Source organism: Protobothrops mucrosquamatus, unplaced genomic scaffold (assembly GCF_001527695.2).
Source record: "Protobothrops mucrosquamatus isolate PMUCROS unplaced genomic scaffold, P.Mucros_1.0 scaffold4, whole genome shotgun sequence".
NCBI lineage: Eukaryota > Metazoa > Chordata > Lepidosauria > Squamata > Viperidae > Protobothrops > Protobothrops mucrosquamatus.
This window is the reverse complement of record NW_015386391.1, coordinates 233,567-243,932: the sequence shown is the minus strand read 5'-3', so window position 1 is coordinate 243,932 and position 10,366 is coordinate 233,567. Positions and strand designations below refer to the sequence as shown.

Sequence of the window (10,366 nt, the reverse complement as noted above, 5' to 3'; positions counted from 1 at the left end):
CCAGCTCCCCTGGCGATCCTCTTTGGACCCCATCAAGAGATTCAGGGGCTCCAGGGAACATCGATAAAGGCTATGAACCGAGCCCCCCCCCCAAGGCTGTTGTCAGTAGACAAATCACAGCATGAGGAGCCCCCCCCCCCTCTGGCTTGCAGTCCTCATTCTAGTCCGCATCTTGGCAGCTCCCCACATGCCCAAGTCTGCAACAGGCAGGTGCCAGGCACAGAGGTCTGGATTGTGGAGCGAGAGAGCTAGTGAGGGGCAGGGGGGGGGGAAAGTCTTGCCAGCTGACCAGCTGCTCCTGTTCCTATCCCAGGAGTGGTGGGGGCTGCCTTTTCTCTGAGCTGATTGAAGAAAACCTCCAACCAGATTCTTCTAAACCAACAGTCTTTGCCCCCCCCCCCTTCAGCACAGCCCCTTCTCCAGGGTGCTCGTGGAAAGGCAAACCCGGTCTCCTTCAGGTGCAGCAGCCGTGTGCCCATAGCAACTCCAATGCAGCCTTGCTCCTTTTCTCAGGAGAGTCTGTGGCCAGACCCAAGGAAGGGGTCACAGGCGAAGGGCCTCCGTCAGGCCCTCTATGGAATCCTCCACAGGAGATGTGAGTAAACCACGTTAGCTTGGAGATCAAGTTGAAGCAGTTCTGTGGCTCTGCCCACCCCATGGACAGAGCCACCTTACACCGCAGAGCCCGCCCTGTGTTGGGCTGGGGCAGCTGCCCCTTGGCTCTTCTTCTCGGCCACGGGGGCCTCCAGGAGCAGGTGGGAGCGGAATTTCTGCAGCTGTTCAGGGCTGGCCAGGTTCTTCAGCAAGCTGTTCTCGCGCTCCAGGCGGCAGTTCTTCTCAGCCAGCTCCTTGATTTGCTCCTTGAGTACCTCCACCTCCTCCCGCACTGCGTACATCAGGTGGTTCTTGACCAGATCCTGGAAAGAGGAGGAGCAAAGTCCCGGTGAGTAAACAGAACTGTGGCTTCTAAACGAGTTCCGCGGCTAGACAAAGGTCAGGGCGGCCGGCAGCTTTCGCGGCTCGTGTCCCGAAAGCACCGAGACTGGATTTTTGCGCGCGCGCCCGCGAGAGCCGCAGCTCAGCGGCGAGATTCTGCCGCCCTCCAGGAAGAGGGGAGGCCCGCCTTCTCCCGCTAGGTCCAAAATTAACCCGCAGCCTGCAGGCCCCCGAAAATTCGCCGCTAAAAGGCTGGAGCAGCAAGGCCCCCGTTCTCTGCATCTGCTCCGTTGAACTCTCCCTGCGGAACTGCAGCCCCCGATCTGAGCCCTGCGCCGGAATACACCGGCCGTTTCTTTTCGGGCCAGAGCGAAGGGAGCGTGGCGTTCCCTCGCCTCCTCTCCGCCAGCAAGTAGCGCGGAGCCGCAGCGCAACCCGTTTGCGGCGGGCCAGCGCGCGTCCTCACCTCCCACCGAGACACTCACCATGGCTTGCTCGATCTTGTTGTCGATGGCGACCACGCTGGCCCCGGACGCGCTGCAAGAAACAAGAGAACGGCGTCGTCGTAAGCACGCGAGACAGGCAGGCCCGCCCGGCTAACCCTCTCCCCAGCCTGACGCCGCTTCTACCTGTTGTCTAGCTTGACCGAGACCACGTCCCCGCCCAACAAGGAGGAGAAGAAGGAGATGGAGAAGTTGTGCAGCTGGTAGACAGCCACCTCCATCGGGAACGGGTACACGCCAGTACTCATGGTCGGGGGGAGCGCACGGAGAGCCCGAGAGAAGGGAACACAAAATGACGGCCGGAAAGAGTTGCAGCTATTTCGGCGTTCGCCCGCCTTATATAGGAAGGCTCTCGAGACGTCACATGGTCTCAGCGTGCTATGCAAATTAGGCCACGCCCCTCCTGCCGGGACCGCGCATAGCTGAGCCCGGACGGTTCCGCGCAATCGAGCCGGTCGAGCCGCGCCCCGAATTCGCGAGCCCCAGGCGAGACGCGCAGCTCTTTCCAGCTGTAACAACCGCGAGGAAGCTGCAGTCCCGGGGCCGAAGGCGCAGGGGGGCGGCTGCAAATTGTGGGCCAAAGCATCCGAAGGGCGCCAGTCGGAGACGCTGCTGGCGCTGGCCCCCCCCGCGACGTCAGCGGAAGCAGCGCGCCACTTTTCCCATTTCTGCGGCTCCAGACCGGGACCCGCTGGTCCTTTGTCTAGGACGCCGGTCGTGAAAGCGGACAGCCGCCTTCGAAGGACGGGGGCTCCGGATAGCTCCATCCGACCCCCCCTTCCCGCCGTGGACTCGGATGCAAGTTCCGGGCTGCAGGAGACATACGGGACAACGCCGCTTTCATCCTCTCCTGCAAAGAGAAGTCCCGCTTATCCGCAGGGCAACTTGCCACCTCCTCATCCCCCGGATTCACACGTTCGACCCCTTGCAACACCCTGCCAACCACCGCCACCCTTTAATCTGCCTTGGCTACTAATGAAGGCGTTGCAAAAGTGGAGGCCGAGTCAGAAATGTAAAGTATTGCCCAAGCGCAGCGCGGAACTAGGTCGAGGTTGGCAGTTACGTAAGAAGCCACCCAAACATGTTGTTATTGCGACTTGGTGAGGCCAGAGGTGAGCCAGGCAGCGGCTCTCTGACCGGGTGAGGGGGACCTCTGGTGGCCGCTCCTTGCGCGCGCCCTCCCGCCTCTCCCCATAGCAAGAGAGGGCTCCTCCTGGCTCTGTGAGTCTCCAAAAGCTGTCCTCCCGCTCACGGCCTCCCTCTAGCCCGGGGAGCAGGAGTGGGCATCAAGAAAAGGGAAGGGAGCCCGCTCGGCAAGCCACTCTTGCCAAGGATCTGGGGGGGGGGGAGGCATGGCAGCAGGCACAGCTGGCTCTTTTCCTTGGCGCTGCGAAAGAGGCCTTGCCCTGCAGAGGGGCTCGGGAGTCTCCTCCTGAGATTGGGACAATTGTGTCTTTCCCAGCTCCCTTTTCCAGCAGTGCTGCTCCCCGAAGGTTGGTCTTCCCTGCAGGCACCAAAAGGGCTTGTGGTGGCAGGTTAACAAACCAAGGCCTGTGCTTGGCGATGTGCACAGAGTTCTCTTCAGGGCAGAAACCCCGTGGTTGGCATCTCTCATTGGTGCCCTCTGGTAGTAAAGGGGAATGTTGCTGGGGATTCAGGCAGTGGCAGGAGGAGACCGCAGCTCCGGAGGGTGAGGTGGCTTTCCTGGAGAAGCAGCGGCTCTCTTCCTCTGCTTGTCTTGGGGCAAGGACTCCCTGCGGCTGGAGAGTGAACCACTTGCTGGCGGGCTCCGTTTCCAGCTGCTTGGAGGCCTCTCCCGTTGATGGAGGCCTTGGCAGGACTCCCAGTTCTGAGTTTACTGGCACGCCAGCACATGGCCTGGGCGGGACATGCAGCACATGGCTGCCTTGTGCTCGCTCACTCCACAGCCTGGGAACCAGAAGGAATTCCCTTCCATCCCCACAGTGTTCAGGCTGTAAAGGGGGCAGCAAGTCCCAGCATCTTTGGCTGGCCTTGTCAAGGGGTCTGCAACCAGGTTCCCTAAAAGGAAACCATTCCCTCAGTGGGAGGGACGGAGGAGTCCCTGTTTCAGGGAGGCAGCTGTTCCTTCCAAGGATTGAAAATGAGACTCTTTGAAAGGGTGAGAAGAGCTCAAAGGGCTACATGGGGACACAGAGGGAGCACATATGCTGCCCAGGAAGCTTTTAACGTCCCCCATTGCTAAACCGCTGAACAGGACCTATTGACTGAGCTGCACTGGATTGTCAGCAAAGTTATAATCTTAAAGGTTTGTTTTCAAATTGGGGCACTGAAAACTGAGTCTTCCCAGGTGTTGTTGTCTGCATGGGAACCTGCACATGCAGAGTCATAGAAACACATCTTTTCCAGCCTGTTTTCATTGGTACCACTTAAATACACGTGGATATGTCAGCACCAGCATATTTTGGCCGGTGGGTTTCTGTAGCTGCCAGGTAGTCTCCTTCCTTCTGCCTGGAAGATCTGTGCAGCTTGAGGGGGGGGGGCATCCCTGGAGAAGGCCAGCAGCCCCTTCATGCAAATTCTTGAAGGGAAAAGATAAAGGCTGGGGAGGAAAGAGGCCCCAGAAGAGAGGGGGGCTGTGCTTCTCTGCTCCAGCAGCCTCACTGTTGTCTATATTCACATACAGAACTGCATATTGATGACTCTTGCAATGCACACTAAGCCACAAATCATAACTTGCCAATCAGAAAAGATATTCTGGCTTAGTATATGATGTGAATATCAATCCACATCTCTGAATTGGATCAGCATTCCCTGACTTTCAGCCACCCTTTGGGGCCTATAACTGGCTTATGCAGAAGAGTGCCCCACGTTTTGATAAACTTCTCATTCTGGATCATGTCACAATGCAGGATTTGTGGTGGGGGGAAGACTCCCTTAGCAGCTGCCTCCCCTGCTCACTCTGCCTGCTGGCTCACTAAACTGGCTGGAAAATAAGGAGTGATTAGGGGGTGCTCCTGGGGAGCAAAGAGAAATGCCCCCCACCCAGGCAGCTGGCAGGCCTGGTGGTTGCCAGCTTCCCTGGAGGACAGAGCAGCGGCATTGTGAGTTTAGGGTCACTGTTGTTGGGAACATGCGCCAAGCCCAGGAAAAGGGTTTGAGGATAATGCCCTCCCTTGCCTCTAACAACAAGCCAAGATTTGTGGAAACTACTTTTCTGTGCTATCTGTTGGCTGACTTCACTCTCCTCCCCAAATCCTAGGCCAAGGCATGAAGCTCTTGCTGTTTTTGCCACCCCCTGAAATTCACGTGGGGGTCTTTGGGCTCCATGTGGAATCAGCATTCCTGTTTTGATGAGTCCCCTTCTCAGGGTCTGCAGGGATGAATGGGTGACGAAACAAGATAGGCTTTTCTGACACCAAATAATGAATCAGCTTCTGAATGAAGACCTTAATGGCTCACCAGCTGAGCGGTTCCTTGTCTGGCACCGCTGATCCCATTCATCCCATGCGCATTAATTGTTCCTGAGCAGTTAAATCTGCCAGCTGTTTATAGGTGCCACGGTAAAGTGTTCTTCATTCAGCTGAGGGGATCCTGCAGAGCCCTGAGTCCTTGAAATAATGGGCTGGGTAGGGCTGGGAGTGGTGCTCATTGCCCTTCCCACCCCAGTCCAGTCAAGAAAGCAGCATGGGGAGGGAACCCGGGAGATGTGTCTTCTGGTTGGGTGCCCAGCAGAAGAAGCAATGCAGATGCCTGTCACCATCATGCATCTCCCCATGTAGAAGTCCAATTGCCTTGAGCCAGGGACCAGTTAAGGCCATGCTTACCTTCCCCAAAAGTTGTCCTGCCTGTTGTGCTAACACCTGCATCCCATCAGCCTGTCTCACATCTGCCCATCTGCCATCCCCACAGTGCCTGACCAATAAAACAGGGTAGGAAAACTCGATGCTCCCAACATATCACTCCCTCTGAAGCTAGCAGGTGACTGTCCCTTTCAACTCCATCGCAACCATCAGCCACAGAACTTCCACCCTGGAGTTTGGCTCTTCCTGCACACACTTCTGACTGCAAAGCCTCTGGCCACCTCCAAGTGGGTGCCCTTTGATCAAGTTCAGCCCCAGTAACATTTCTTGAAAGCTTGAAGCTGCTAATGTGACTGGCCTAGTAGTTGTGGTCCTCAGCGGTACCCGAGGGAGCTCAGTCAGGGGTTGCCATCAAACCAGCAGAGCCTCTGAAACTCAACCATCTGCTCTGGCCAAGTTTCCTTAAGCACTGCTTGGTGCAGGGCGAGGCTCTGGGCACTGCTTAAGGAAACTTGGCCCAGAAGCCTGAGCAGAGACTAAATGCAGCCAAGCTTGATGATACAATCAATGAAACCAGGAGCCACACTTCTAGCCTGAGGATCCGAGGAGAGCTGGGTCCCTTCAGAATTGGCAGCCCTTTCCCCTTCATGTTCTCGTAGTATGGACCTTCTCCCTTGCCCAGCTAGAAAGCGCAAAAGAGGATGGAGTCCTTTGCCTCCCCAGATCCCAACCTCTTAGGTTGCACATTTGGGAGGAAAAGTTGCCAGGGTGCTTCTCAGGCGAAGCAGGTCTCAGAGGGACCAGGGGAGCCAGCAATCACCAGATCAGCTGATGTGAGCGGGGTGCTCAAACAAGCACAACTGCTGACTGACATGCTCATCCCAGGAGTTCAATCATGCCAGGCTCTCACACTCCCTGTGCCCGCCTGCCAGCACAATCCCTGGCCGGCCCATTCCACCAATGGAGGGGGGCAATGCAGCAGCTCTCAGAGGAAGCACCTGCTAAGTCTCAGCTGCCCTGGGGGCTGAGGCAGGATGACTCCCAGTTGATGGGGGTGCTTGAGGCAGAGGGGCAGCCCAACTGGACTCTGTTCCTTGCCATTTCCTTGACCCCAGAGCAAGCCCTTCCTGGCCAGCATTTCCTTCAGGCAGTACCCAAACTGGAACCTCTTCCAAGACCAGAGGAAGACAGGCACGCCCAGCCTGCCAGGCACACCCTGTCACCAGGAGACCTGCCTCCCTTGCAGCACTCGACCAACACAGTACCTACAGAAATCCCTTTTCCTGGGAAAGAAGCTACGCCCACTCCTATGAAATGACGCTCAGGCTGGGGCTGTCTTTGGTCAGCCACAACCGTCCCACAGGCACTCCCAGGGCAAAGTCCTCTCGGACACCTGCCAGGTTCCAGCAGCGGCAGCTTATATGGTCACTTAGGCTGCCGTTGGGGGGGCAAGGTAGCCCCTGGGGTCATCAGGCAGTTTCTTCCTCACAAGCCAGCAGAGATGGGAGACAAGTCTCTTCTTAGCGCCTGTGGCTGCCCACGGATGGTAGGCCTGGAGCCCGGCGAATGCCGGCCCCTAGGCCCTGCTCCCCACCCAGGAGGGCTCTGCTGCATTTTCAGGGCAAATGCAGCAGGGAGACGTCTTGAACGGGGAAGGGTCCCAGGAACTGCTGCCCGGTCGCAGCCAGGAAGCCTTCAGAAAGGACCTTGTCGTCTGTGCCCGCAGAGACCTGCACGGCTCTCCCCACCCCAGCCCATTTGCGGTCGGTTCGCCCTCCCCAGGCAAACAGCCCCCCCTCGCCGCTTCACCGGGAATTCCCTCACCGGCAGCCGTCCCGCAGCCCTGACCCACCTGTGGAAGAAGAGCAGGATCGAGAGCAGCGTCTGGTCGATGTTCCGGTTGCAGATCCCGCGGCTGAGGAGATAGCGGGGGTCGCGCACCACCGGTTCCAGGGAGTCCTGCCGCATGAGGCGCCTCAGCTCGGGCGCGGCACCGAGGCTCTCGCACGCCAACTGCTCGCGCAGCTGGAGGAGGGGGGTGAAGTTGCTGTTGTAGCCGAGGGGGCCGTTGGCCAGATCCAGGCAGCAGCTGCAGCAGTCCAGCCCCACCGGCGAGCGGCGCTCCTTCAGGGGGGAGCTCGACATTCCGGTCCCGGCCAGAAGGCCGAAGCTCGCGGCGCGGAGAGGTGGCTCGGACGGCTGATGACTGGCTCCCTTCGCCGGCGGTCGGGGACAGGCAGTAAGCCCCGAGGCGGCTGTGTCGGTCTCTGTCCTGCTGGCCGGGAGGTCTCTCCAAGGTCTCCGCGTCTGCCCCGCGGGCTCGGCTAGTTGCTGGATCGGTCGATATCACGCCGCACCCGTTGCGCTCAGCTTCGCTTTGCGCACCGGACTGTTCGGCCAGCAGCCCCCCTCGTTGCCTCCCTTCGCCTCCCGGCCCGCCCCTTCCTTCGGCGCCGACCCGGATTGGTGAGCGCTGCTCCGTCCCCCCCCCTCCCGGGCGCCTTCAGCCGATACCAGGTCCGTCTCGAGGGCGGCGCCTCCACAACAGCGGGGGGCGGGCGCTGGACTTGCGGGGGGGGGGGAAGAGGCGCGCGCTCCGCCTGCTCCCGCGGGTCCCGGCCGGGCAGCTCTCCGGGGCGCCTGTTGGCGGACGGCAGCGAAATCTTTATTGGCCAGCTCGGGTGCAGCGCGGCCGAGGGTCTTCCCGGGCTTACGGCGCGCGGGAGGCGGCTTTCCCAGTTCGACCGCTCGCCAACGTGGAGCTCGGGGGTCCGGGGCGGGGGGGGGGAGGTTCGGCGTACGCCGACCAGACCCATCTGCGATCGCCCTCTGCCGGGCTCCTCTGGCTCTGGCCCGCCGCTGCTCGGTCATCCGCTCTGGCCTCTCTCCCCTCAACTGGTCCCGAGTTCCTTTCAAACCTGGTCCCCCCCCCCCCAGATTTAGGAGAAGAGAGCTCGCTATTCTGGGAAAAGCGGATAGATGGTCCCAGGCAGGCAGGGAGCCCTTCGGGGAGGCTAACCTATTCTTCTGGGTCTGGAATTCAGGATTACCCGGCGGGGAGGAGAGGCACCGCAGCCCACGTGCTTGGATACGCTTCAGAGTACTCCTTTCCCCCCATACAAATTTAGACACCACCGTCAGTGTGCAGACCAAGCTAACCCGGGGGAGGAGGGCGGTGTCACGCTTCGCGAGAGGTGCCTGCGGCCTCTTCCTCCCCTTCTAAGGTGATGGCTGTGACACCCCTGGGTATGGTTAGGAGGGCACTGACTTTTCTAGCCTGCCCTATCTATGTTTCCTGGTAAAATTCATGGGAAAATCCCATTGGAGGAAAATTCCACTTAGGGTTAGGGTTAGGTCACCATGAACTCATACGGCAAAATGGACATCGCCAACAAACCCGGAGTGCTTGGGTATGGTTAGGAAGGCACTGACTTTTCTAGCCTGCCCTATCTATGTTTCCTGGTAAAATACATGGGAAAATCCCATTGGAGGAAAATTCCACTTAGGGTTAGGGTTAGGTCACCATGAACTCGGAGAGGAAAATGGACATCGCCAACAAACTCGGAGTGCTTGGGTATGGTTAGGAAGGCACTGACTTTTCTAGCCTGCCCTATCTATGTTTCCTGGTAAAATACATGGGAAAATCCCATTGGAGGAAAATTCCACTTAGGGTTAGGGTTAGGTCACCATGAACTCGGAGAGGAAAATGGACATCGCCAACAAACTCGGAGTGCTTGGNTCAACTCCCAGAATTCCCCAGCCAACATGAAGAAGCTGGCTGGGGAATGCTGGGAGATGAAGTCCCTACATCTGAAAGTGGCCAAGATTGAGAAACACTGCATTAGACTATCCAGAAAGCACGATTGCTATAAAATGAAGATGATACAGTCTGCAGATTAATTTGATGTTTGAAGAATTATTATCTATTATCATCTGCCAGTGAAAAGTTAACCCCAAGCCCAGTTTGGGCCAAGAAAGAAAAAGATAAGAAAAGAATGTTCTGGAATCTAAAAAGCAACTGGCCAAGAACTGATACTCTTATACCCTGAGTACCTTTATCTCAACAAGTCTAGAATTCCCAATATATCGCTAGAACTCTTTCCAAGATTAACAAACGGTCTCATGAAGGATCACTTGCTTTCCCCTTTGGCAGCCCATAAAGCATCATTGATAAAGCTTCTCCCTCAAGGTTTCAAGACAATATTGCTTTCACAGGCCTCACTTTCGATAATTAATCTCCATTTCTGCCTTCTGCTGAGACAGGCTGCACTGGCAAGCTGCATGCTAATTCTCCCCCACTCACGTGGGGAAAAAGCTCTTGCTATCAAAAAGACACAGGTTCATTGATTGAATTTCTCAAAGACTCAATGTGTGAGCTCTATCTGACAAAAGGCACAGTTGCGATTCTACCCAGTTCAGCCCGGGTCCTCATTCTCAACTGTCTCACCAAGAAGTCAGGGACTTGGAGCTGCTTGAATGGTTGATCTCAGCACTGGAAACCTTGGTTAAAAAAACGGTATTTCCTCATACGGCTTTATCTGGGGGACCAAATACTCAAGTCTCATAAGTGGAGAAAATGAGTCATTTATCCATCAAGTTGCCAGTTTCTTATGCTGTGTCATGTTCACAGAAGTTCACAGCTCCATCACTTCCATTTAAAGGAGGATGTGTGAACATATTTCTTCTCAAATATGCATTTATAAAAGCATCTATGGATTTGTGACACAACACTTAGGAGGGACCAGACAACCTGTGCCTTGTTGGATCATCCTTTAAGAGATATTTACTGAGCTAAACAGAGAAGGAACCACAGGTGGGCAAAAAGACCCCCCCTTCTGCCTCTCAGTTTAGCTTCCTGGGCCGGCACCCCCAGGGCAAAAAGACTGGGAGAGGGGCAGCTGAGGCCCTAGGGTTAGGGTTAGGTCACCATGAACTCAGAGAGAAAGATGGACATCGCCAACAAACTCGGAGTGCTTGGGTATGGTTAGGAGGGCACTGACTTTTCTAGCCTGCCCTATCTATGTTTCCTGGTAAAATTCATGGGAAAATCCCATTGGAGGAAAATTCCACTTAGGGTTAGGGTTAGGTCACCATGAACTCATACGGCAAAATGGACATCGCCAACAAACTCGGAGTGCTTGGGTA

At 56.7% G+C, this 10,366-nt stretch overlaps 1 protein-coding gene across 2 annotated transcripts; it reads right to left on the bottom strand.

The window, feature by feature from the left end:
• Positions 1-262: 262 nt before the first annotated feature.
• On the bottom strand, positions 263-7,366 carry TSC22D3 (TSC22 domain family member 3). Of its 2 annotated transcripts, none has more exons than XM_015832482.1 (3): positions 7,074-7,366; positions 1,422-1,473; positions 263-917 (listed from the first exon to the last, which is right to left on the bottom strand). In XM_015832482.1, the coding sequence occupies exons 1-3, from the start codon at positions 7,364-7,366 to the stop codon at positions 672-674; spliced, it is 591 nt and encodes a 196-aa protein (XP_015687968.1). In that variant the 3' UTR covers positions 263-671. The 2 variants fall into 2 exon arrangements, with proteins under 2 accessions (XP_015687968.1, XP_015687970.1); XM_015832484.1 differs by lacking the exon at positions 7,074-7,366 and adding an exon at positions 1,566-1,730.
• Positions 7,367-10,366: the final 3,000 nt, after the last annotated feature.

What these genes read in the sequence shown, in the direction of transcription:
- TSC22D3 (XM_015832482.1), bottom strand. Translation starts at nt 7,366, where the DNA reads ATGTCGAGCTCCCCCCTGAAGGAGCGCCGCTCGCCGGTGGGGCTGGAC. An exon ending in ATCCTGCTCTTCTTCCACAG is followed by an intron (nt 1,474 to 7,073) that starts GTGGGTCAGGGC and finishes TGTTTCTTGCAG; the next exon opens with CGCGTCCGGGGCCAGCGTGG. An exon ending in ACAAGATCGAGCAAGCCATG is followed by an intron (nt 918 to 1,421) that starts GTGAGTGTCTCG and finishes TCCTCTTTCCAG; the next exon opens with GATCTGGTCAAGAACCACCT.